This window comes from Crocodylus siamensis, chromosome 13 (assembly GCF_052110815.1).
Source record: "Crocodylus siamensis isolate JL-2025a chromosome 13, ASM5211081v1, whole genome shotgun sequence".
Classification (NCBI taxonomy): Eukaryota; Metazoa; Chordata; order Crocodylia; family Crocodylidae; genus Crocodylus; species Crocodylus siamensis.
Window position 1 is genome coordinate 27,124,276 of NC_143407.1, and position 23,066 is coordinate 27,147,341.

The 23,066-nt window shown below is 46.2% G+C and overlaps 1 protein-coding gene across 16 annotated transcripts in view; it reads left to right on the forward strand.

The window, feature by feature from the left end:
- AUTS2 (activator of transcription and developmental regulator AUTS2) overlaps positions 1–23,066 on the forward strand; it is a 980,474-nt gene that overhangs the window by 672,064 nt on the left and 285,344 nt on the right. For 14 of the 16 annotated variants that reach the window (XM_090024889.1, XM_090024895.1, XM_090024898.1 and 11 more), the window contains one exon: positions 13,525–13,554. The exons of the other annotated variants lie outside the window; for them this stretch is intronic. In XM_090024889.1, the coding sequence (XP_089881015.1) occupies positions 13,525–13,554 (30 nt within the window). The remainder of the gene's footprint in view (positions 1–13,524; positions 13,555–23,066) is intronic. 16 annotated transcript variants of the gene reach the window in all.

The window sequence follows — 23,066 nt, forward strand, 5'->3', positions numbered from 1 at the left end:
CTCTGGGCAAGCCCAGAGAGAGGAAGAGATTTCTGGAGGGACCTGAGAGGGTAGACAGCCAGAGGATGGACCCTGGAAATGGCAACTGGCCTGTGCAAGGCCAGGGCCCAGGAGTGACTTAAGAATGAAACAGACCATGACAGAGACTGCCAGAACCAGGAGAGCCTGGAGTTCTTGACTGGCCTGAAGTGGGGTCAGGGCCTAAGAGAGGCCAAAGGTCCTTGTATAGTCACAGCTGAGAGGAAGGGGTCAAGGGGCATGCAGCCCAGGACAACAGTGGCTAATGCTAGGCCATCTGTGGAGGAAGGATCAAGGACAGGGGTCCGAGAGTGAGCTGAGGGCCAGAGATAGAGGACTTAAATGGGAGGTGGAGCCAAGGCCAGGGAGCCTGGTGGTTAGCAGCCCAGGAGAGGCATAGGACATTTAGGGGGAGCCCAGAGAGGGACAAATAAGATCAGGTAGGCCTAAAGACCAGCCCTGGGTAAGATCTGAAACTGCACCCCACAGAGACCAAGGTATCTGGGAGCCCAGGAAGGGGCTGTGCAGAGACACTGAGAGGCCTCAGACCTGGAGTGGGGCTGAGAGAGGTCAAGGGGTTGGAAGGTCCAGAGAGGGGCTGCATCAGCAAGTGGTAAAATACCTATAAGGATGCCATCTGTGAAGCATGGGGTATGTAGGGGACGTACAGAGCCATGCAATTGGCCCATAAGGCCAGGACCACAATCTGTGTGGTCGTTATAATGAGACCAGGGCAGCCCCTTGCACTCTGTATAACAACTTAACATCAAGGCATGGCAGGCAAGAGCTGGGCAGACAGGGTATCTCAAAAATTTTTCTGTGTATCCTGTGACAGGCTAGAGCTAGACAATAGGACTGTGTGAAGCTTTGGGTGCTGATTCAATCTGGAGGAGATTCGGCCCGATTCAGCAGCTGAATCTCCGAATCCAAATCAAATCAGACCATTAAAAAGGTCCAAATCAATTTGAAGCTCTCCAAATCAATTCAGAAAAGATTGGGAGAGCTTTGGGGAGGTTCGGGCAGTAGGGGGCAGGGGCGGGTGAGGAGGGCTGCAGGAGGGGGGAGGGGACCATGGGGGGACCCCTGCCAGGCCCCATAACCTGTCTGCCCCCCTGAGCACCTCCTGACCCCCGCCCACTCTCCCACCCAGTCCCATCAATAGCTGCCCCAGCATCCCAGCTCTTTAAAAATAATCCCTGCAATCAACAGCTGCTGCAGTGGCCTTTGGCAGAGCCCCCCCATGCAATGCAGGGCAGTGGGGGCCAGCAGGGATCACCCCCCACCCCCTGGGCCTCACAGGAACTGGTGAGTGCAGGGCCTTTTTTAATTAAAGAGACAGAATGCTGGGACCTAGAGAGCAGGTGGGGAATGGGGGCTCAGGGCAGAGTCTCTCGTTCAGCACATAGCAGTTGCAGGCAGCGGGGATTGCCCCCCTGCCTGGCAGGATCTGGTGAGTGCAGGGCTTTGAGAGAGTGGGCGGGGGATAGGGCCTGTTTGATTCAGAGATTCGGCTTATTTGGTAGCGGTAGCTGAATCTCTGAATCAGATTTGGACAAATCGATTCGGGACAGTGATGTGAATCGCCAAATCGAATCACTGTCCCCTGAATTGGCCGAATATGAAGCAAATACTAGCCTCTTCACACAGGCCTACTGGACAAGCTTTCAAATGCAAGACATTCTTCATCAGATCACAGTGATCTCCATGTAACATGCACACAGACTGAACTTCATTCCTATGCAAAGGGTCAGGCAAAACATGTGCATCACTCATGTTCCAAATAAGAGGTTACATGGTGCATCAGTTTGGTGCCAGGCCTGTGCCCAGAGGTGTAGATCCTCTGCAATAAATGCTTATATGAAGTTGCTGATCAGCAGTTAATGTCATGTGATGGGTTTGGCCAAAAGTCTCTCTTCTGTGCAAAACACTATTTTAATGTATCATGACATTAAAAAAAAACCAACCCAAAAACACTACTTAAGGCCCTGAATGTACACAGTGAAAAAAAATAAACATTTTAAAATATTCAAAGGACAGAGCCATTTTTAACTTAAAAGACCATGCAGAAGAAACCTCTGAAGTCACTGGGCCTTTTTAGTTTGCCATTCCTATATCCATAATAGAAATTCTCAGTGGTATTTTATTTATTGTGCACTAAACCAAGATCCTGCTTGCCATTCTTTTATGCCTGTGGAACCCCAATGCCTTCATTCATGTGACTGATAGTAGAAGGTGTCTTACTACGTGAGATTTCCTTCTGGAGCAAGCCTTGACAGTTATGTTTGTATTCTCAGAAAATAAGTCTATCTAAAGAAAATAGTGATAGACGGTTGTGCTATTAGGAGCTGTATGTGCGATGCATTGAATAAGTAAACTCGGTTACTGATGCAGTGTGCCTTACTAGATAAGTGAAACAGAATCAAGCTATCAAGGATTGTATAATATGGTGAGATGAAGATAATATTATAGTTTTTAGGTTTCCTCTGTTGTTTGTATTTCCATTGTGTCTTGTACCTGAGGATCTCAAAGCACTTAACAAATGTACAGTTCGGTTTCCCTGCACGCTCAGGCAGCAGAGAAGTATTTTTATCTTCATCACACAGATGAGAAAATGAAGGTGCCATAAGTTTCAATTCAGGTTTTCCAAAATGGCCACTAATTTTTTGGTTGTCAGCTGTGGGAGTCTCTCCAGCAATACGAGGATGGTGTTTGCCCCGGGGGTGGTATTGGCAAGTTATAAGATGGCTGAAGAGTGCAATCTGTACTCAGCCAGTTTTTCCACAGATATGATAGATGGTGCCTTGGAGCGAGGGCACAGCTGTTGGCCAGGATGTTGTGCAGTTTCCTTTCTCCTGTGCTGTCTAGGCTTCCTAAGCAAGATGGGTCTCCTTGAAGTGGGTGTATAGTCTAGCGCCATTGAGACCTGTTACCAGCCAGCACTTCCCAGTTTTCAAGGTTAATACCACCCTTCTTAAGTAAGGTATGCTTTCAGGGTATCCTTATAGCACTTCCCCTCTCCTCCATGGGTCCGCTTACCATGACTGAGTTGAGAGAAGAGGACTTGCTTCGGGAGATGAGTGTCAGCCATAAGCACACAGTGGCCAACCCAGCAGAGTTGATATTTTGTGATCTTTGCCTCAGTGCTGGTTATGTTAGCTGCAGAGCAGATGCTGGCATTGGTGCAGTGCGATCTAATGCAAAGGATCTTCCTGAAGCAACACTGGTGGAACCATTCTAGGTACTTAACATGTCTTTGATAGGACACCCATAGAGGAGCATGGGGTTAACCACTGCATTGTAGACCAGGATCTTAGTTTTCATCTGCAGATCTCAGTCAGTAAAGACATGGCAAAGCAGCTTTCTGAAGAAAACGCTGGCACAGCGAATGCTGTGTCTGATTTCTGCATCAGGGCTGACTGATGGGGAGAGGTTGCTGCCAAGGTTTGGGAAACACTCGATGTTTTCGAGGGGTTCTCCACCAGTGGTAATTTATGGGGGGTGGGGGGACAGCTTGTGCTGAGACAGGCTGATGGAGCATCTTGGTCTTCACAAAATTAAGGGAGAGTCCCAGGCTATGATAGGCACCTGGAAAAAGGTCAAGGATTGCTCTCAATGCATGAGGATAACATAGTTGTCGGCATGCTGAAGGTCAGTGATGCCAGTCTTGGTAACTTTTTTTGCTGTGAAGGCACCGCAGGGTGAAAAGATGATCGTCTGTTCGATGGTCAACTCTAATTCTGGGAGGAAGGCAGTCATGGCTGGGAATCACAATCACAGCAAGATAGGTGGGAGAAAGGGTTGGGGCAATGGCAGCCCTACTTGACAACAATGTTTGGTTGTCAGCTGTGGGAGTGATCAGCCTTAGTCATTCAAGCTGCTTTTCTGAGGTACTGAGCATTGTCCCCTAGAATTATTAGAGCTGTGACAATGTTTAAAAATGAATGAGTCTGTGTCATGGCGCGGGATCCTAGGAGAGGCTGTGATCTCCCCTAGCGCCCCCTACCATGCCAAGTTTGCGTTAAAGCACCCTTGTTCTCGCCTGCCATATCTTTGATATTATGTATTTATAAGGGAGGCTGCCTTTTGTCCCTTTGGACACGGTGCTCTGATGTATCCTGGCCCCTGTTCCATGTTGTTTGACTCGGTGCACCCCAGCCTTATGGGCTATGCGTGGCTGCAACCGCCCCCTTACCACGCCCCAAGCCTCGCTGATATCCCGGACCTTGTTTGGTCTGCCCTCTCTGGCACTTGGGCTTTCTGCAGCCCTTGTCTCACAACCTTGTGCCCCCTCAGGCGCTCTGGCTTGCCTCACAACCTTGCACCTCCTCAGGCATTCTTCAATCTATGCCCCTTTACTCTGGGGCTTCTCTCGTCACCCCCCCTTTGCTTCAGGGCTTCTCTCGTCACCCCCCCCCCCCCTTTGCCTCGGGGTGTTTATCATGCTGCGTCCTCTCTGGTGCTGGGGTTAATGCACTGCCAAGTGCTGCACCCTCTCTGGCACTGGGGTCCCTATGAGGCCTCCTCCAACCCCTAATAGCCTCACCCGGTCCTCCAGTTGTAAACAGTAAATAGAAACTCAAGCCTCTTGGCTGCAACATAAATTCAAACCATCTGGCTATAACCATATTCAAGTCCATGGCGGGGTTTCTCCCTCCCTCACCTATAACAAGTGCCCGAGTATCCTGGCATCTTCCTTCTCGTTGCTTTGGCAGAGTTCCCACCCCTATGGCTGCTGGTAGGGAACTGCCTCCCTGGCCTTAGCCTGGGTTTATATATCGGTCAGGCCCTGCCCCCTTCCGGTCAGCTGACCAACAGCGGTTGCCCCAGCAACCAGCACCTGTGCTTCTTTATAGGAGCAGAGCACTGAGGTGCTCTGCGACAGTCTGCGTGATATCCAGAGGGGTCTCTTAGGCACTTATAACTTGGTGGCTAAGGCATTGCAGGAACCCCAGATTAGGTGCTCAGCCCTTGCAGAGTGATTCAGGAAAACAGAGTTAGGTGCCTGTGCTTCCTGTACTATCATGGAGGGTGGGTAAGTGCCTCTGAAGGCCAGTTCATGTTAGGGAGCCATCTAAGCTAGCTGATAGGAAATACTCATCCTAGAGGTGAGTTCACTCTCCCCAGAGCTTGTGTCCAGCACAGAGGTGTGCATTGGGTACCTCCATCCATTCATGGTACAGAACCCAGATCCACCCTCCAAGGTAGGCACATACTACTGCTCCCTGCCTTATTATATCATGTCCTCATAGTTAAGCAGGAAGTGAGAGACCCCTCAAGCTGAGGGGATTCAAATCAACGTTTATCACTTCTTAGGAGAATACTCTGTCCACTGGACTACAGAGTAGTCTGGGTAGGGCCTCCTTTCCCTTACCTGTTTAAATGAGGTCCCTTTGTGGTCAAGAACACAAGATTCATTCAACCAGACGGAGAGCAAGCAAGAGGGAGCTTGACTTTGTATCCTAGAGGTCAACTGCAAGGAAAGAGTGCTTGAGTGCACCAGAAGTTCCCGGCTTTCAGGATTAGTTCTGTTATAGTTTCATAGTTTCATAGTAGCTAGAGTCGGAAGGGACCTAGGTAGATCATCTAGTCCGACCCCCTGCCTTAGCAGGAAAGAGCACCGGGGTCAGATGACCCCGGCAAGGTGCTCATCTAACTTCCTTTTAAAAATCCCCAGGCTAGGAGCCTGCACCACTTCCCCTGGAAGCTGGTTCCAGGCCCTAGCCACCCTGACTGTGAAGTAGCGCCTCCTAATATCTAATCTAAACTTACCCTCCGCCAGTTTGTGACCGTTATTCCTGGTCACTCCTGGCAGTGCACGGGGGAACAGGGACTCCCCCAATACCTGCTGATCCCCCCTGACCAGTTTGTAGCAGGCCACAAGGTCCCCCCTTAGCCTTCTCTTGTGGAGGCTAAACAGGTTCAGGTCCCGTAGCCTATCCTCATAAGGCCTGCCCTGCTGACCCCTGATCATACGAGTGGCCCTCCTCTGAACTCTTTCCATATTGTCCACGTCCCTCTTGAAGTGTGGCGCCCAGAACTGGACGCAGTACTCCAGCTGCGGCCTGACCAGTGCCGCATAGAGGGGGAGGATCACCTCCCTGGACCTGCTCGAGATGCATCTGTGGATGCATGATAGGGTACGATTGGCCTTCTTGACTGCCTCCCCACACTGCCGGCCCATGTTCATCGTGGAGTCAATGACGACTCCAAGATCCTTTTCCGCCTCCGTGCTGGCAAGAGGAGAGTTCCCCAACCTGTAAGTGTGGTGCCGGTTCTTCCTCCCCATGTGCAACACCTTGCACTTATCAGTGTTAAACCCCATCCTATTCTCATCCGCCCACCGTTGCAACCTGTCAAGGTCAGCTTGTAGCCTATTGCATCCTTCTAGTGCACCCACATCCCCCCACATCTTAGTGTCATCAGCAAACTTGAACAGGGTGCTTTCTACCCCCTCATCCAAGTCACTGATGAAGATGTTGAACAGTGCAGGCCCGAGGACCGAGCCCTGCGGAACCCCACTGCCCACATCCTTCCAGGTCGAGAAGAACCCATCCACTACCACCCTCTGGGTGCGGCCCTCCAACCAGTTGGCGACCCATTTGACCGTGTGGGCATCGACACCACAGTCTCTCAGCTTTTTGATGAGGACAGGGTGAGAGACAGTGTCGAAAGCCTTCCGGAAGTCCAAAAAGACTACATCCACAGCAACCCCTGCGTCTAATGATTTGGTGACCTGATCGTAAAAGGCCACCAGGTTGGTCTGACAAGACCTGCCACTGATGAACCCATGTTGGTTGCCCCTGAGCATGCATTCCCCCGCAAGGCCCTCCTGGATGTGTGCCAGGATAATTTTTTCAAAGAGCTTACCCGGGATTGAGGTCAGACTAACTGGCCTGTAATTTCCCGGGTCCTCTTTTTTTCCCTTTTTGAAGATAGGGACCACATTGGCCCTCTTCCAGTCCTCCGGCACCTCGCCAGAGCACCACGAGTGCTCATAGAGCCGTGCCAGGGGTCCCGCAATGACCTCAGCCAGTTCCTGTAGAACCCTAGGGTGAAGATCGTCCGGACCAGCGGACTTGAACACGTCCAGCTTCTCCAGAAGTACCCTAACTAACTCCTCGCTAACCCTTGGCCCAGGCGTGTCTCTCTCGGGGCCCGAGGGGGGCCCAGCAGGGAGGTGGCTGAACTGGTCCCTACTTAGGAAGACAGAGGCAAAGAAATCGTTAAATATGTTAGCTTTGTCATCTGGTGTGATGACTAAGTTGCCCATCGTGTCCTGCAGGGGCCCCACATTACCCGGGACCCTCTTTTTACCCCCTATGTATTTGAAGAAGGACTTCTTATTGTCCTTAATCCGGGAAGCTAGTCCTATCTCCAACTCTGCCTTGGCCCTCCTGACTGCCCCCCTACATCCTCGGGCGACTATAACATAGTCCTTCTTGGCGATGACCCCATCTCTCCATTGGGTATATGCCTCCCTTTTAGCAAGGAGACATTCCCGGATGCTCTTAGTGAGCCATGGGGGTTTATGTGCCCTCCTGCTCCCTTTGACCCTTGTTGGGATTACCTCCCTTTGGGCATGGAGGATCGTCTCCTTAAGGAGCAACCACTCACCTTCGACATCTGATTCCCTTCCCCTCTGGGTCCTCAGCGCTTCCCCAACTATCCTCCTTAGCTTGTTGAAGTCAGCCCTCCTAAAGTCTAGGGCTGTTGCCTTGCTGCAGCCCTTTGCCACCTTACGCTGGATGGTGAATTCCAGCAAGCGATGATCACTGTCTCCCAGGTGGCCCATCACCCGCAGCCCCCTCACCAGGTCATCACCCGTGGCCAGCACTAGGTCCAACAAGGCGTCTCCCCTGGTGGGACTGTGCACCTCCTGGGTTAGATGGAGGTCCTGCAGTCTGGCTAAGAACCGACGTGAGCGATCAGACTTGGCTGACTGCTCCTCCCAGCAGATGTCTGGGAAGTTTAGGTCCCCCATGATGACCACATCCTTAGCCCTCACTGCCTCTGTAAGCTGACCTAAGAATTCCAGGTCGAGCTCTTCTCCCTGGTTGGGAGGTCTATAATAGACTCCCACCGTTAAGTCTCTCTCCCCTGGACTGCCTTTTACTCTAACCCAGAGCACCTCAGAGTGCCCCCCCTCTACCCCCATGCTAATTAACGAGGAAGTATATTCCTCCTTGATGTAGAGTGCTACTCCTCCACCTTTCCTTCCTATCCTGTCCTTCCTGTATAGCCTATAGCCCTTGACACTCACCGCCCAGTCATGCGATGAGTCCCACCACGTTTCTGTGATCCCTACTATGTCAGGGCTGGTGACAGCTAGGAGGAGGGCGAGTTCCTCCTGCTTCTTCCCCATACTTCGAGCATTCGTGTAGAGGCATTTGAGGCCTTCAGCGGTTGTGCCCACTGACCCCCTAGTCACAGCAATGCCCCGTCCCCTATCGCTTACCTGTTTCTCCGTTTTGACCATTGGTCTGGGCTCGCTGGCTGTTGCTGGGCCTGGTATCTCATCGTCTCCTCCGCCCTCATCTTCCCCCTCCCCCCTTGAGCCAGTGGCTGTTTAATGTAAAAGGCGTGCACTGTCCTGGGAGTCAGGCTCCCTCTTGCTTGTTTTCTTGGCCCCATGAATCTTGTTGTCTTGGCTAGTAATTAAGGTACTTTTCCGGGAAGTGGGAGATGATGGTTTGAGTTTCCTCAAGCTGAGGAGGGCCTAGAACCCAGATCTCCCGTTTGACCAAGTACTAACCACTTGACCAAAAAGTGGGCAGGATCAGAAAAGTGTGGTGGCTGCTGCACTTTCTGCTGAGCTCGGTGCTGCTGATGTGCCTCAGGCATGCTCTGAGCAAGCGTGCTGAATCCGGCCCTTCTAGGCACCGAGGTGGTGTAAATGCTGCTCTGCCTTATATCTGCACCATAGAGATGTGTAAGTAGGAGAAAGGTGCCTAGCTCAGGCCACATACTCTCAAACGTGCGTGTAAGCATAAGTTTGGTCCCCTCCCAAACTTGGAGGCCCAAAAAGTAATTGCTGAATGAATTCAGGCACCTGGGTTTCATAGTCAGTGAAATTTGGAGTTTTGGGGGTCCCTTTTTTGGACTTCGGCACCTAGCCGCTGCCTCAGTACCCTTTCAGAGCCTATCCTAAATCTTCTGTCCAAGGTCAAATGTGAAGTCAGGGTCAGATCCAAGGGAGAAAACACAGTTGTCACAGCCCACAGTTCTTACCCTGGTTATTAAACCGGATCCTTTTCATGTTACTGTCATGTCTAAGTAATCTGGGCAAACAGGCCGGTCCGTTCTTTAATCAAGAGGTGGGGAAGCTGGGTATTTAATGACACAGGAGAAAGCCATTCAGCATTACAGTTCGGTGTGCTCCGGCTCAAAAACACACTTGTATTACATGAAGATCTAAACTGAATACAACATATGAATCCTCTTCCTCTCCCCAGCCTGCCCCACTCTTTTTTCTTTCTGAACGCATGCCCGTAAAACTCTGCTGTTGGAGCGGATGCGTTCCACGGGACCGTGGTCTCCTTCCTCGTTCCTTGTCAACAAAACCTCTTTATGAGTGAAAAAGACGCCTTCTGTATGCAGGACTTCTGGCATTTTACACAGTGTATTAGGAGCCAGGCTAGGCAAACGTTAGGAGCTGTTTGCTGAGTGCATTTATTGCCTTTGCATAATTTATGAGCTGGAGGGGTTTGACCATCATTCGTCTCTGCCAGAGGCTGGCACTCAGGGCTCTGGAGGATGGAGCTGTAAATTGGATGGTGTGCTCCTGCTGAGCTCACGGCAAAGTCCCCAGGTCAGTATGGGAATTTAATACCAGGAATGGAACTGTTTTCTCAGAGCGCCATGTGGGCCTCAGTGCAGCAGAGGCTGTTTTGGCAGACGCAGCGACTGGCCAAATCGCGAAGCTGTCAGTCACCAGGCATGTTGCGAAGGGAGCCTGAGCATTTTTAATCGGCTTGGCATCCGTACTGCTTCCATAATGGACACCAGTAGGTCTCAGTCCTTCGCCATATGCTTAACTCTGGAGACAAGGTGCTTCTGGGTATAGCAGTAATTATTTGATGTAGAATTAAGCGGACCTTGAAATTAGAACTGGACTGTCGGAAAGCAGGAGGCTTAACACTTTGATGGAAATAACTGTTCCCACGGATATAATTCTGTGCGCTTTCTCTGCAGATTCTCTGGACTATAGGTGAACGTTGTGCTGGGAAACTCAGATGTCATTGATTACTTTACAGCTGAAGCTGTGAGAGCGTGGAAAAACACCCTTGGCAAGCGTTCTCCTCCTGCAGGTGCTCCCACCCAGTAACAAAACAAACTAAAAACCTCCCTAAACCATCTCCAAACCTGCGAGCCTGGGGAAACTTAATGGCAATGAAGAAATCTCGTGGTTATCGTGCATTCTTAGCATCCATTTTGTGGCATCTTCTTTTCTTCATGTGTAAGTTGGCAGTGCAGGCACGCAGCTGGAGTCTGTCCCCAGCTCTGTAAATGGACAGTTGAGTGCTCTTGTGCAAGCCGTTCCTTCCATTCTTTATACCTAGGTCTCTTAAACTGTAAAATGGGAATAGCAATACTTCTTTTGTAAACCACTTTATGTTCATGGATGCACAATGGAAATACATTTTTGCAGATTTGCAAACTTAAGCACATACACACCCAATTTCCACACGGGTATGATCACACTGAACTGAATGGGTGTAAATGCGTATCTCCAATATCAGTTCCAAAACTTGCCTGGGGCCAAGTTGAAATGAAAACACATGTTTATCCCTCTTACTAGCATAAAATGCTACTTTTACGTTTGTCAGTCAAATACCCTTTCTGAAGGTTTGCTCTTCGTTTGAGGTTTACTACTTTGGATCCAAAACGCCATCTTACCAACATGATCTGGCTGGTCTTTTTGTAGTGTCGCAGTCTCTGGAAGTATCCAGGTGCAATCTACAGCTGGATAAATCATTCATAATGGATAATTTGTTCAAGGAATTTCTCCTCTGTTCCTGGTTGGGAATTATCTATAAACAGATGGTGGTTTTTGCTAATTTATACTTTATTTTAAATTATTTGCTAGTTTGCTGTGAATAATTCTCCACCTTAGCTTGTTTGTGAGGAACTCTTTGGTGTAAAGAAGGTAAATCAAGTAGCTCCAGTGATCCTTCTTTCTGTTAAAAAAAAAAAAAAAAGAAGCAGCAACAGCCCAATGAAAGGAAACTATTTAGAGCAGTTAAGACTTTTTTTTATACCGCAACACATAATTGATCTTTTGAACCCTTTAAAAAAAAGATTAATTACTTAGTTGGGTAAAAAGAGCGTATGTAGTTCTTTTAAATAGGATAATACATATGAGGGACGTAACTCCTTAAGCTTTAGGGCATATGCCAAATATTACCAGCATGCATTAGGAAGAAGCTTCCCTTAGAAGCCTGTCATTGCATAATCCTCCAAGATGGTAGTCTTACTGTGTGAAGCACCTGCGACTAGCTGCTCTAAAAGATGGGTTACTGGCGGTTTGTCTGCTCCTTTCTCCAGCTGAGAAACTTCTGCCTGTCCTTCACTTGCACAGCTGTGACTTGCCAGTAGAGGCTTGCTGGACAGGGCTCAGATCTCGGGGCTAGATTGACTCTGCTCCCGCCAGGCAACGGGCAGGCCCAGCACTGTCTTAGTTGCAGCGAGACCAGAGGCGACCTGGGGAAGCAACTTCCCTGGGACTCTCCGGTCTCATGGAAAATGATGCAGTGGCTGTGCGCTGAGGGTGGGCTGTTGAGCTTAAGCCCTGCTCTCAGCGCAGAGCTGCCACAGCTCTGCAAAACCAAGCTGCTTCCCTGGAGCTCTCTGGTCTCATCGAGCTGCAGTGGCTCCACGCTGAGAGCCTGGTGGCCCCATCCTCAGTGCAGAGCCACTGTGCCAGTTGCAGGGAGACCAGAGACACCCGGGGAAGCAGCTTCCCTAGGGCTCTCTGGTTTCACTGAAATTCATCCCTCTGTGCTGCCCCTGACTGGGCTGCCAGCCAGCCGGGTATCACCTGAGCTCTGAGGAGCCTGATCCTGATTCCTCCCCCACCTCCACCCCACATTGCTGTCAGCAAACTGGGTTTGGGTGGCAGCAGGAGGCACCATGGCCGTTGGACACTCCAAGGCTGCAGTGTTTGCTCCATTTTCAGGGCTGCTTGGCTGCTACAGGGGGGCTCAGGGGCTTCAGGCACCTGCCAACCATGGCTGCCGCTGGGTGAGCCTGGAAGGGGGAGCCAGTGGCCAGACCCTACACAACCTGGGGGAGCGTGAGGGTCAGCAGGAACCAGCCTCAGGCTGCTGTCACCAAGCTCCACCCTGCTCCAGCCACCCATCCCTGCCGGGGCATGTGTCCACCAGGTCCTGGGGGCACAGGTGCCACTCAGGGGACATGCTGCAGCAGAGCACAGGGCTGGGCACAAGTTCAACCTTGGGTCAGCAGGAGGGGTGAGCACCAGCCTACTGCCCCATGCAGGCTCCACAGCCTGAGTCTGGCCCTGGCATTCAAAGCAGCGAGCCAGTTTTGGAGGCACTGCAACCACCAGGCACTCTCCAGGGCTATGGTGCTGGTTCTACCTGGTGGGAGCGGCAGGACAGAGGCACCGTGCCCAGCCCCCCTGCATCCCGATGTCTCCGCTTGCCCTGACTCAGGAGGGGCCACTGCATTCTGGGATGCTGGAGGACTTCAATTTGGGCAGAATAGCTGTCTGGAGAGGCCACACCTTAATGGAGCAGGAGCAAAATCTGGCGGACTAGAGATGCTCCTGCCCTGAAGTGGCATGACTTTAAGCTGAATAATGAGTGCTTTAAGCCACTTGCAAGGTGTTAACATGCAGTCAGTCCAGGGGTCAAAAACTCCAGAAGCCACCTAAAAGGACTGTGCCACAAAGCCCTTAATTTGACACATTCTTAGTGCCGTGTATCTGTCTTGAGCATCTGAATTCTTCAGTGGAGCATCTATGAGTGATGACACAAAGTTTGGCATCTACAATGAGTAACAACAGATTTGTAAATGTGTACGCTCTGCAAAGGACAGGTGCTGTCTGTGTGTGCCCTCTGGAAAAACTTCTGAAGGAGGCAACATGCTATGTATCAGATGAAGAACCAGCTAATAATACTTTTCCCTCTCTGTGATCTGATGTTGGTTGCTATCTGCCTTCATGTAAAACTAACTTCCCTGCATGTAAATTAGTGGTTTAGGAGAAGAGGCTGTAAATTGCTAATGGCTTTGTTGAATCATGATAATATTGCAGTGGAAACAGAACTACAAATGTATTAACTTTAAGTGCAAACTCTCCTTAAAATGGCAGGGAAAGCCCTGTCATGCAATACACAAGTTTTCTTTCTAAAGGAATTTGGAAATAAAGCCTTATGAAGCACCTGTGTGTCAAACATCTGGGGAATGTTGTTCATATTTTTTTTCTATTTTCCTTTGGAAAGGTTTCTCTTACCCATGTTTCTCTACTTTTTTTGTGTGTTTCAGTGTGACAGCGACAGTGATCAGGAAGAGAAGGTAAGATGGGGAACATATGTCTCCTATACAGTTCTATGCTGGCAGGGCAGAGAAAGATCTTCCTGGACCTGTACTCCTACTTTTCTATTACTTATATAAAGTTTGTGTTAAGGACTGATCCAATGCATGCTGTAGTCAAGGGCTGAAAGGCTTGTATTGCCTTTAGTGGGTTTGGAATCAGAAATGGAAGGAAAATCTTTTTCAAGACCAATTATAGGCAACTATTCCTCTGATTTTGCAGTATACCTGATGTAGCTACACGAGATGCTAACAGCAGGGTAGCCTGATAATACTGCACAGTAGCGCATCACGGCACAAACCGTACTAATACCTACTGCACAGTATTATGCTGCAAAGTAGCATCACTAAAAAGGCATTCACCAACTCAATTGCACAGTAACTCCAGGTACTGCACATTTATTTAGTGCTTGATTATAGAAGTACTAAATGATATGTGCAGTAACCACTGCACTTGAATGAGCATGTAGATGCACCCGCTAACAAAAGGATTGTATGTGCAATCTGTGAAAGCCATTTTGACTTCCAACCTTTTACATACCTGTGTTTACCCTTGGGAAGTGCTTTTTTGACAGAATAGGGGCATACATTTATGAAGACTCATATTTTTACTTTTAAACAGGCATTTATCCACCCAGTTGCTAATTTCAAAGGTTCACATATATGGGTCTGCAGGCCAAGGTCAAGTTTGGGGTTTGTTTTGTTTTAATCGACATTTGGAAACTGTGCTTGAAGTCTGATCAATACTTTCTGTTACCAAATCTACCCTAAGAGTCTAGGGTTTTCTCTGCAGGAGAAGGGGAGGGTGTTGTGCTGAAGGAATGTTAGGGAAGAAGTGATCTATAAAGCTATTTATTGTTAATGCTACTAATAGCTAAGGTACCTATATCAATGTATTTTAATTTGTCTGCTTACATTTTTCTGTGCCATGAACAATCTCATGTATAATGTTCTTGCCTGTCAAAGACAAAATAGGCATTGTGGGGGGAAAAATTGTTTAAAAATGTTATCTCTAGGTTGAGTTCTACAGTTTGTAGGTGGATGTTGGATGACACCCAAACTCCACAGACTTTTTCTTTGACAGTTTTCACTGCTTTCTCTTGTTCCTTTCCTTGCCTTGATACGTTTTGGGGAAGAATGTGGGGAAATGGGTTTCATGTGATCTCTTCACAATACTTGGAGGTTGGTGATAAGCTCCAGGTAAACCAAGAAAGAAGGCGGCGCACCTCGATGTATTGTGGAATCCCCAGGGAAATGACGGACTGCAGAGCTCATGTTTGATAAAATCCATCAGTGATATATTGGTGTAGGAAGAAGAAATCAAGGAAGTTCCTACCCTAAGCTTTTCAATGGTCAAATCTGGCCTTTAGTTTTCAGTAGCTTTCCAAACCAAGAATATGTTTGGAGGGTTCCCCCCCCCACCATGGTTTTAATAATCATTTGCTAACTATATTAAGCTGCCCTGTTTACTTTGAGCTGCAGCATGAGTCCATTAGTGATTTCCCTTCTGTAGAGGAACTAATCACTGGAGTTAATCAGAGTGTGACAACAGAGAAGTGTGGTTTTGTTGGGTTCCTGTACAGAATATTAACTTACACTTTTAGATATGAATTTCCATTGCATTGCTGTTCAAATCTACCCTGTTTAGTGATTATTTATTTTCAGGATGTTCCCTATGCAAACAATAAACAGGACTCAGCTGAGCACTACGAGTCTGATTTCCTGCCGCTCTATTCACAGAGCTTACCTAGGCCAGATTTCATAATGCTTTTCTTTAAGAGCACCTAATGCATAAAGACAAACCGGGCAATTTTTAGGTACCTTGTATTGCTAGTTAAGAGACATTTAATCAATGCCGCATTGGACAGAGACCTGCAATGGCACCTTGTGCTTCACCCCAGTAGTTCTGCAGAGAGGATTTGAAATCCAAACTGAGATATGAACTGGGCAATTGGTGTCTTGTCTTTCTTTATAACAGGGTGAGATATAAGCTCAGATCCAAGCATCCCTGACGATTCCAGGCAGCCAGATCCCTGAATCAAACCTAGCTCTGAATTTTACAGCAGAGGCCCAATTCTGACAGAAGGCTGCTAAACCTGGAGTATTTCTTCAGCCTGTACTGGCAGCCTAGGCAGAGATCTAAGGGCCTTGTTCTGCTGTTAATTTGAATTCAGCATATGTAGCCTGTTATAAAATGCGAGACATCATCATTTGAGCAGGTCAAGCATATTCAGATGAAGACAAATGGTGCTTATTTGATTTTCTTAAAATCAGGAAATGAAAAAAGTGCTCTCTGGAGAAATCATGTTCTGCCTGACTTAGATGATAGACCAAGGCATGTACCCCAGATAAGAACAGGCGCTCGTCTTGCGGTTTTTATCTCTGAAGGACGGTCAGGACTGTCAGCTCGCTGACATGTGCATTATCCATGTCATTTTAAACAAAGTGACCTGTAGAAAAGTGCACTCTGCCGTGACATGATAATGGGCTGTTGGATGACAGGTAAAGTACACACTATAAAGGAAGCCGTGCATTATTCCTTTGTTTAACTGACAAGTGGAAACTTCTTTTCTCCAGACAGGCGGGATCTTTTAGATCTTTATCAATAGAACCAATGAAGATTTTGAAGCCCTGTTTAAAAAAAATAAATAAATAAAATTTTAGGACCAAAAGTCCTCTGAGCAAAACATGCCGAGACAGCAGAGGGTACATTGTTTGTGAGGGCCTGACCTTGCAAGATGCTGACCATCCCCTGAGAGATGCTGAGCAGCCTCAGTTCTCCTTGATGACATTGGAATTGAGGACATTCAGCACCTTGAAACAGTAGAGACTAAAAGAGCTTTGATCAAAATCTCTCATTTGACTTTGGGCCCTCTGTTTGCCCTAATTATATAATGTAAAGATAAATATGAAATAGGTTCTGCTTGCCCCTTGATGAATGTATTTTATAAGTCTATAATTATTCTCCAGCACTCTGTCACTAAGTGTCCAACACTTCGGTGACATATGTCAAGGCAGAAATTTCTTCTCTATGGGAGCCGCAATCTTCTGTTACATATCTCTGCAGAATACTTCTCCAGATGCCTGCTAGTTATAAACATTGAAAGGAGGTAACTTTGTTTTACCTTGGGGTTCTCGAGGGCAGACTCATGTTGGTTTCTAATGTTTAGCAGAAACCAGTATCATCTGGCTAGTCGAAGCCACGTGTTGAAGGATGAATAGGTGTGGGTATCTGCATTTGTGTGTGTGTTAAGGGAAATAAAGCAAGCATTCTGATATAGAGAGACCCTGTAAGCCAGGAACATATGCCAGTCGGTTAGAGTCAAAAACATTGAGTCAGCATAGTGCTAGATGTGTGGCGGAGCATACGAAGTTAAAGGTTGGTGGATTCAAATATGGCCACACGTGTCTTGGTGAAAAAAGGGAACCCAGTCAGTAGAGGAAGAATGATGCTGACGTCCATACGGAGACTAAGGTCCGGTTATAAAATAAATAAATAAATAAATAAAAAGAAGAGACGTTCATTACTTTATGTGGCCAGTATCCTCTTTCCCTGTTTGAATGTGTATCAGGCAACACATGAATAATTATTGATATTCGATCTGTACTAAGTGGTGGCTGTAACTCCAGCCCACCCTTCCAAGCCTTTAGTTGGGACCTGCCAGAAAAAACATTTTCTCTCTCTGAAACTATCCTAGCTTGAGACATTTCTGTAAAGCAGTGGTTCTCAGCCTTTTTAGACTCAAGGCACCTCTAATGAGACTTGAGGCACCCCTCAAAAAATGCCAGCTCTTAGCTTTCAATTATTTCTTGACTACAGAAGAGTGATAGAGCCATTCTTCTGTTGCAAACGACCCAGAAAGACTTCACCAAGTGTTCTTGACACTGTGGATTCCTATTGGATAGCTGGTTTTATTTCGTAACTCATGTGTTTGCAGACCTTCCAGAGCTAATATTGTGCAGCACCTGGGGGCACCCTTATAATAAGCATCTTGCACACCCTCTGGATGCCACAGCACTGTAGTAGGTGAGAATCACTGCTCTTGGGAAGAAACAAGGATAATTAACTGCAAAATACAGCCCCTGCTTAGTACAACTGTAGCTAAGGCCCATGCATCATCTTTTAAATGGCATGTTTCTGGGATGCATGGTTTATCCATAGATATATGGGGCTTTCTTCCAGTGTGGTGTGCAAGGTCTCGGGCCAGAGAACTCCAGCTGTGCTTTTCATTTAGGTATAACGTTTAAAAAATTAACAGGTTGTATGTATGTGTTCGGAGACAAAGCATCAAAATCTGAATGACTAATACCTGGAAGAGATGTCATTTAGTGCCCTGCGAAACCTTCAGCAAATATTTCTGGGGAATTTTATTGAACCAAAAATCACAGGTCCCAGATGAATTTTGGGTTTTCTCTATTAAAAAGCCTGTCACTCGCTAGTCTGTATAGGTTTCTGGAGCTGATGATCTAATATTAGGACAACCCATTGCACAGTTGACAGATTTAAGTTCAACTGTGTTTTCCTCTGATAGGAAGATATAATTTTAAAAATTATACCTAAGGTCATTATTAGAGCAAAAACTATTGATGCAAGTAATTAGTTCTTTTTCTGTAAGTGAAGGGAGCATCCTGATACATGAAGACAAACATTAATGGCTTAGATAAGAAACCAAATTAAGGACCACGGCAGTGTTTTAGCCACCTTCACTATTGCCTCACCATACTATTTAATTGGAGCAATATCTGAGGTTCTTTAGTAGAATTGACCTGGTTCTTTCTTGGGAAAATATCTCATTGGCCATGAGGGATTTTTTCAAGTTGTTATTTAAATTAGATTCAGGAGCAAAATCGTCTGCATCTACAGGATTTTTATCTAAATTTTATAGGGGAACAGTGGGTTGCCCAATTAAAACATAGATCACCATAATTAACTGTTTAATCTTCTGCATACCCCAGTGCTAAATAATTGTTCTTTGTTATTGATGACAACTTTCGGGATGTATTGAGGAACAGATCGTTCAATATGTTGTTGATGACTACTGATGGCTATGATCCAAAACCCAATGAGACCAATGGTCCCATTGACTTGTTGGCTTTGGATCAGATCTTTTGTGGGGCAGGAAGGGGGGCAACTAAGTTCATAAAAGCTCCTGCTCAAGGCAGAAGCCACAGGATTGTTGTAAGGCAACATACTCCCACAGCCAGTTCTGTTATCAAATGTGATTATCCACCTGATGACGCCTCACCTTGAAGTAGCATATTACTTGTCAGGCTTACGAATTTCTCTCTGGAGACCCATTGTAGGCACCATACAAGCTGTGAAAAATCATCTGCAGAATGCTATTTTTACATCAAAATGTTTTTAATGATAAAGCTAACACATTTGATTACGTATATAACAGCTATGAACATAAGACTATGGTGTGAAAAAGATAATAAATCAACATAGCACAATCAGTTAAAAAATAGAATGTGTGTGGACCATGGACTCTTTCAAAACATCATCCTGAAGCTGGCACACAAGGATTTAGCAGAATCGTCTTCCAAACTGTGTGCACTTCTCTGTGTACGTACGCACGCACCGTTTTTTTCTGCCTTTGGGAAAATATTTTGAAACGGTATATGATCATACACATTTTTCAGCTGTAATGCATAAGCATACTACAATATTTGGGAGTTAAATATGCCATGTTCGTAGCATTTCCCATTCTAAATGCAGTACAGAGAATACCTAATAAACAGCCAACATACATTTATAGCACATTACATTAATGATTCCCACTTTATATTCTAATGTTCTAAACTAATAAATGCTAGACTTTGATATTACTGTTGTCCATTTATTTCCAGTCCTCGGCCCCTGTGTCTCTTCTTCCCTAACACTGTTTAGGTACAATTAGAGAGACAGTTTGAGGTGAGAACTTGTCTGGATCTTCGTTGCAAAGTATTCTTATTCAGGTTCAGAGAATAATTGACTTTTTCCTTGGGTTTCTGCACCTCTTTGTTCTAGTATCATTGAAATACAGCAACCAGCATTGCTTTCCAAGGCATTTCCGGCCCAACAGGAAAGCTGACAACGTTCCTAGCTCGATGTTGCAGGTCCAAGTGGTTTGTGTGGTTATGTCAGAATTGGGGAGGGGACCACGTTGAAAATGGATTTCCATCCTTCTGAATAAGCCACGATTAAACATTGTGGTTGCTTCCTGAATACATAATGAGCTGACTTCTTTTTGGCTCTCAAGACTTTGAGCTGCTTGGTCACATCTCTTGACTTTAAGTAGAACTGTGCGTCTCGTGCCGCTCAGTATTGCTCATTGGACATTGTCTACTTCTAGTGCTCTTTCTCCATTTAAGGCGCAGAAACTCATTCCTTTTTTCTAAAACAAATAAAATAAATAAGCCACTTGCAAGTGCACTTTCAAAACCAAGACTAGGCTAATCAGCTGTTTGGCGCAGGGCTTTGCTGTGCAGATTCTGTTGCCAGTAATAAAAGGGCTACTGCAAACGGATTAACTAGTGTTGAAATGGCATGACAGCGGCCTTCACCGCCTGTATAAATGAGGGGGAGTCTCTTTCACTCTCGTGTTGCCTGCTGCTGAAGTTTTTGCTACCATAGGAGGAGGCTTGGATAGAAATTTGTGGCCGTATGTTTTTCCTCTAGGAGAAAAGAAAAGAAAAAAGATTAGGTTTCTTAGTGTAGCCTATGAATGAGGAGTAGCTATCTAGCTAGCAGCCTAACTGTAGCAGGGTAAGTTTTTATCTGGTCACTAGAGCATCATAATAGCTGCGCTTCTGCTGTATATGTGCACAACATCAGGCAGCCTGGGAACCCAATCTCACTTTAGGCCTTTAGGCACTACTGAATTATAAATGATACGTAACAATTGTATCCCCTGAGTCTTTGCATAGAAGGAGCGCTTTGCACTTGATCTTCCCCCTGTTACACGGGAATCCTTTTACTCAGGATATGCCGCTCAAGCGGTGCTACACTGTTATGAAGCTTGTGGTGGGCCACCAGTTGCAGCTGGTGAAATAGAGCATAGGCCTTTTATGGGGATCAGCCTGGACTCCTGAGGGTCACTGAGCACGTGCCAGGCAAAGGGAGATGAGCCCCATAGACTGTTCTGTAGGGAAGCATTCCCTTGCCCGGTAAGGGTGGATTTCCTTGAGGGAGTCCTGGAGGAGATGTTGTCCCTAAAACCACCCTTTTTATGGTGATGCGGGACTAACCAGGACTAACTTAAGTGACTACACAATACTTTGATAAGTAAACTCCATACTTAGCAACCTACGGTTCAGTTCAGTGTGCTGACTTCCTTTGAAAATATGGTGGCTTATGCTAGCAGATAAGCCGAAATGTGGGGGGACTTGATTAAGTTCATAGGGTGAGGCAACCAAGCTGGATACAGGACCCAGTTTTATTGCTAGACCATTCTCTCTTGTCATATGATAGTTATGCCGTATTATTCACCATGCTCTTATTTCAGAAGAGGAGGAATTACCTTCTGAGAAATTATCACAGCATTGTTCTGGGACGGTTCCTGCACAGCTGAGATGGTTCTTACTGGTGAGAGAGATGCTGCATGTTTGTACAGGTGGTGTCTTTTTAGCTTTGGAAAGTGCCTCCCTTTAAACTTACCCAAGGGTGAGCAGTCACCCAAACGTTACTTGGTAGCAGTGCTCAAGCAATCGCAAAGTATTCCTTACTGTTTAAGATGTACTAGGAGGAAAGATAAGGATCTTTTTCAGTCATTTGATGTTCCACATAGAGGGTCCCGACAGCCAGAGAGGTAATGAAATCACAACCAAGCGTGTTCGTGTTAAAAGATTATGCATTTGCCACTAAGGGAAGAGAACATGTTGTTTACAGGCTTGAGAACGTGCTCTCTGGGCTGATTGTGCCATGGTGCTCTCTCAGCCAATGATTTGTCCTGTCCTTTATCATCTTTGTCACTCGGCAGCACGTTGTCATAGGTAACGTATCACCTCCCTCCCCCATTTCCCCTTTCCTTTTTTTGTACCCATTTCGTGTAGAAAATTTGTATTTACTTTGGGAGTGTAATTTGTTCCTCATGGATAATATGACCCTTAGCGGAGCTGGATCATGGGTTAGTTGAAGTGATATTTTCCGCTAATGGTAGTCGTACATCATTGCTGTCAGCTCGGGTTAGGAGGCAAGCACATTACAGCTCCATTTTACCTCTGCAGGCATCTGGGATTATTTGCCATAACTGAGTATGACATGACCGCACTACAGAGTGCATTAAAATTTTACTAGCTTCTCAGGCAAGTTCCTTGGCTCCAGCCTATGCTTCAGGCAGGCGTAATGATGGATACCTCTAAGGTCCTGACTTCCTGCACCAAGGATACTCAATGTCAACGGCCCAAACAGGTTTTACTCTCCCCAGGGCTTTAGAGCATCTTCTGGCAGTTGAGTAAACAATCAAAAAATGAACCACAAGGAGGCTGGCATGGATGCCACAGAAAACTTCCCCAATACATAAGGCATTTCACATGTAACATTGAATGTCATAGAATATATTTGTTTTAAAATAATAATGCATTATTATATAGAATGTTAAAAGAGAGGCATGATGTACGTGTGTGCTAGATATGATGCGTATGAAAATGGGAATATTGGCCATGAATATGTATATATGTATATTTACACACACACACGTGCATGTATATAAAATCAGACTGATACATGCATTGGATTGCACACATTTTATCTATTTATGTGTATGTGTGTACCTTGTATAGTTGCTATGCATTACATGCATATATAAAATACGTAATGTGCAGATACAGCCTCATCTCTGTGCATATTGCATGGTAGTATATACATAACACACAAATGTAAGCAAGTATGTTATATGCATGTATACATACATGTACTGACATATTATATAGGTTTGTCTGTGTTTGTATAAGCAGTTTTAAGTTTGCAGGTTTAATTTAAGTAACCAGGGTGGCTAATGTAATATCCCAGAACACTGAATAATTCACATCTCCTGAAACATGTAATATTAAGGTCACATGGAACGGTGTTTATCAAACCCTTGGGGGACATTTACTCTTTTTTTTTTTAGTTTGTGCATGTCTATGATTCAGTATTATGGATAATAAAAAGTAATACTTTACATCACTGCAACCATACAGTAACCTCCTTCACGTCCTTAGGGATGTTGTTTTTTCCTTTTTCTTTTCTTCCTTTACCTTATATTTCCTTTTTTCTCCTTTTCCATTCCTTCCCCTTACATACCTTCTCAAGTTCACCACGCACCCCAGAGGTATGTGGGTGCTTCCCACTTGGAGAAGCAGTGTTATCCAATATCTTAGTACCAACATGTTTATAGCTGGATTGATATTGGTACTCATATTATAGACATAGATATGGAGTATGGAAAGTTGTGTGCTGAAAGACAGTGCAAGGCAGGGTGAATATGGTCTATTTTAATACTTCTTGTTTCAAACGTGCTAATCTTTACCAT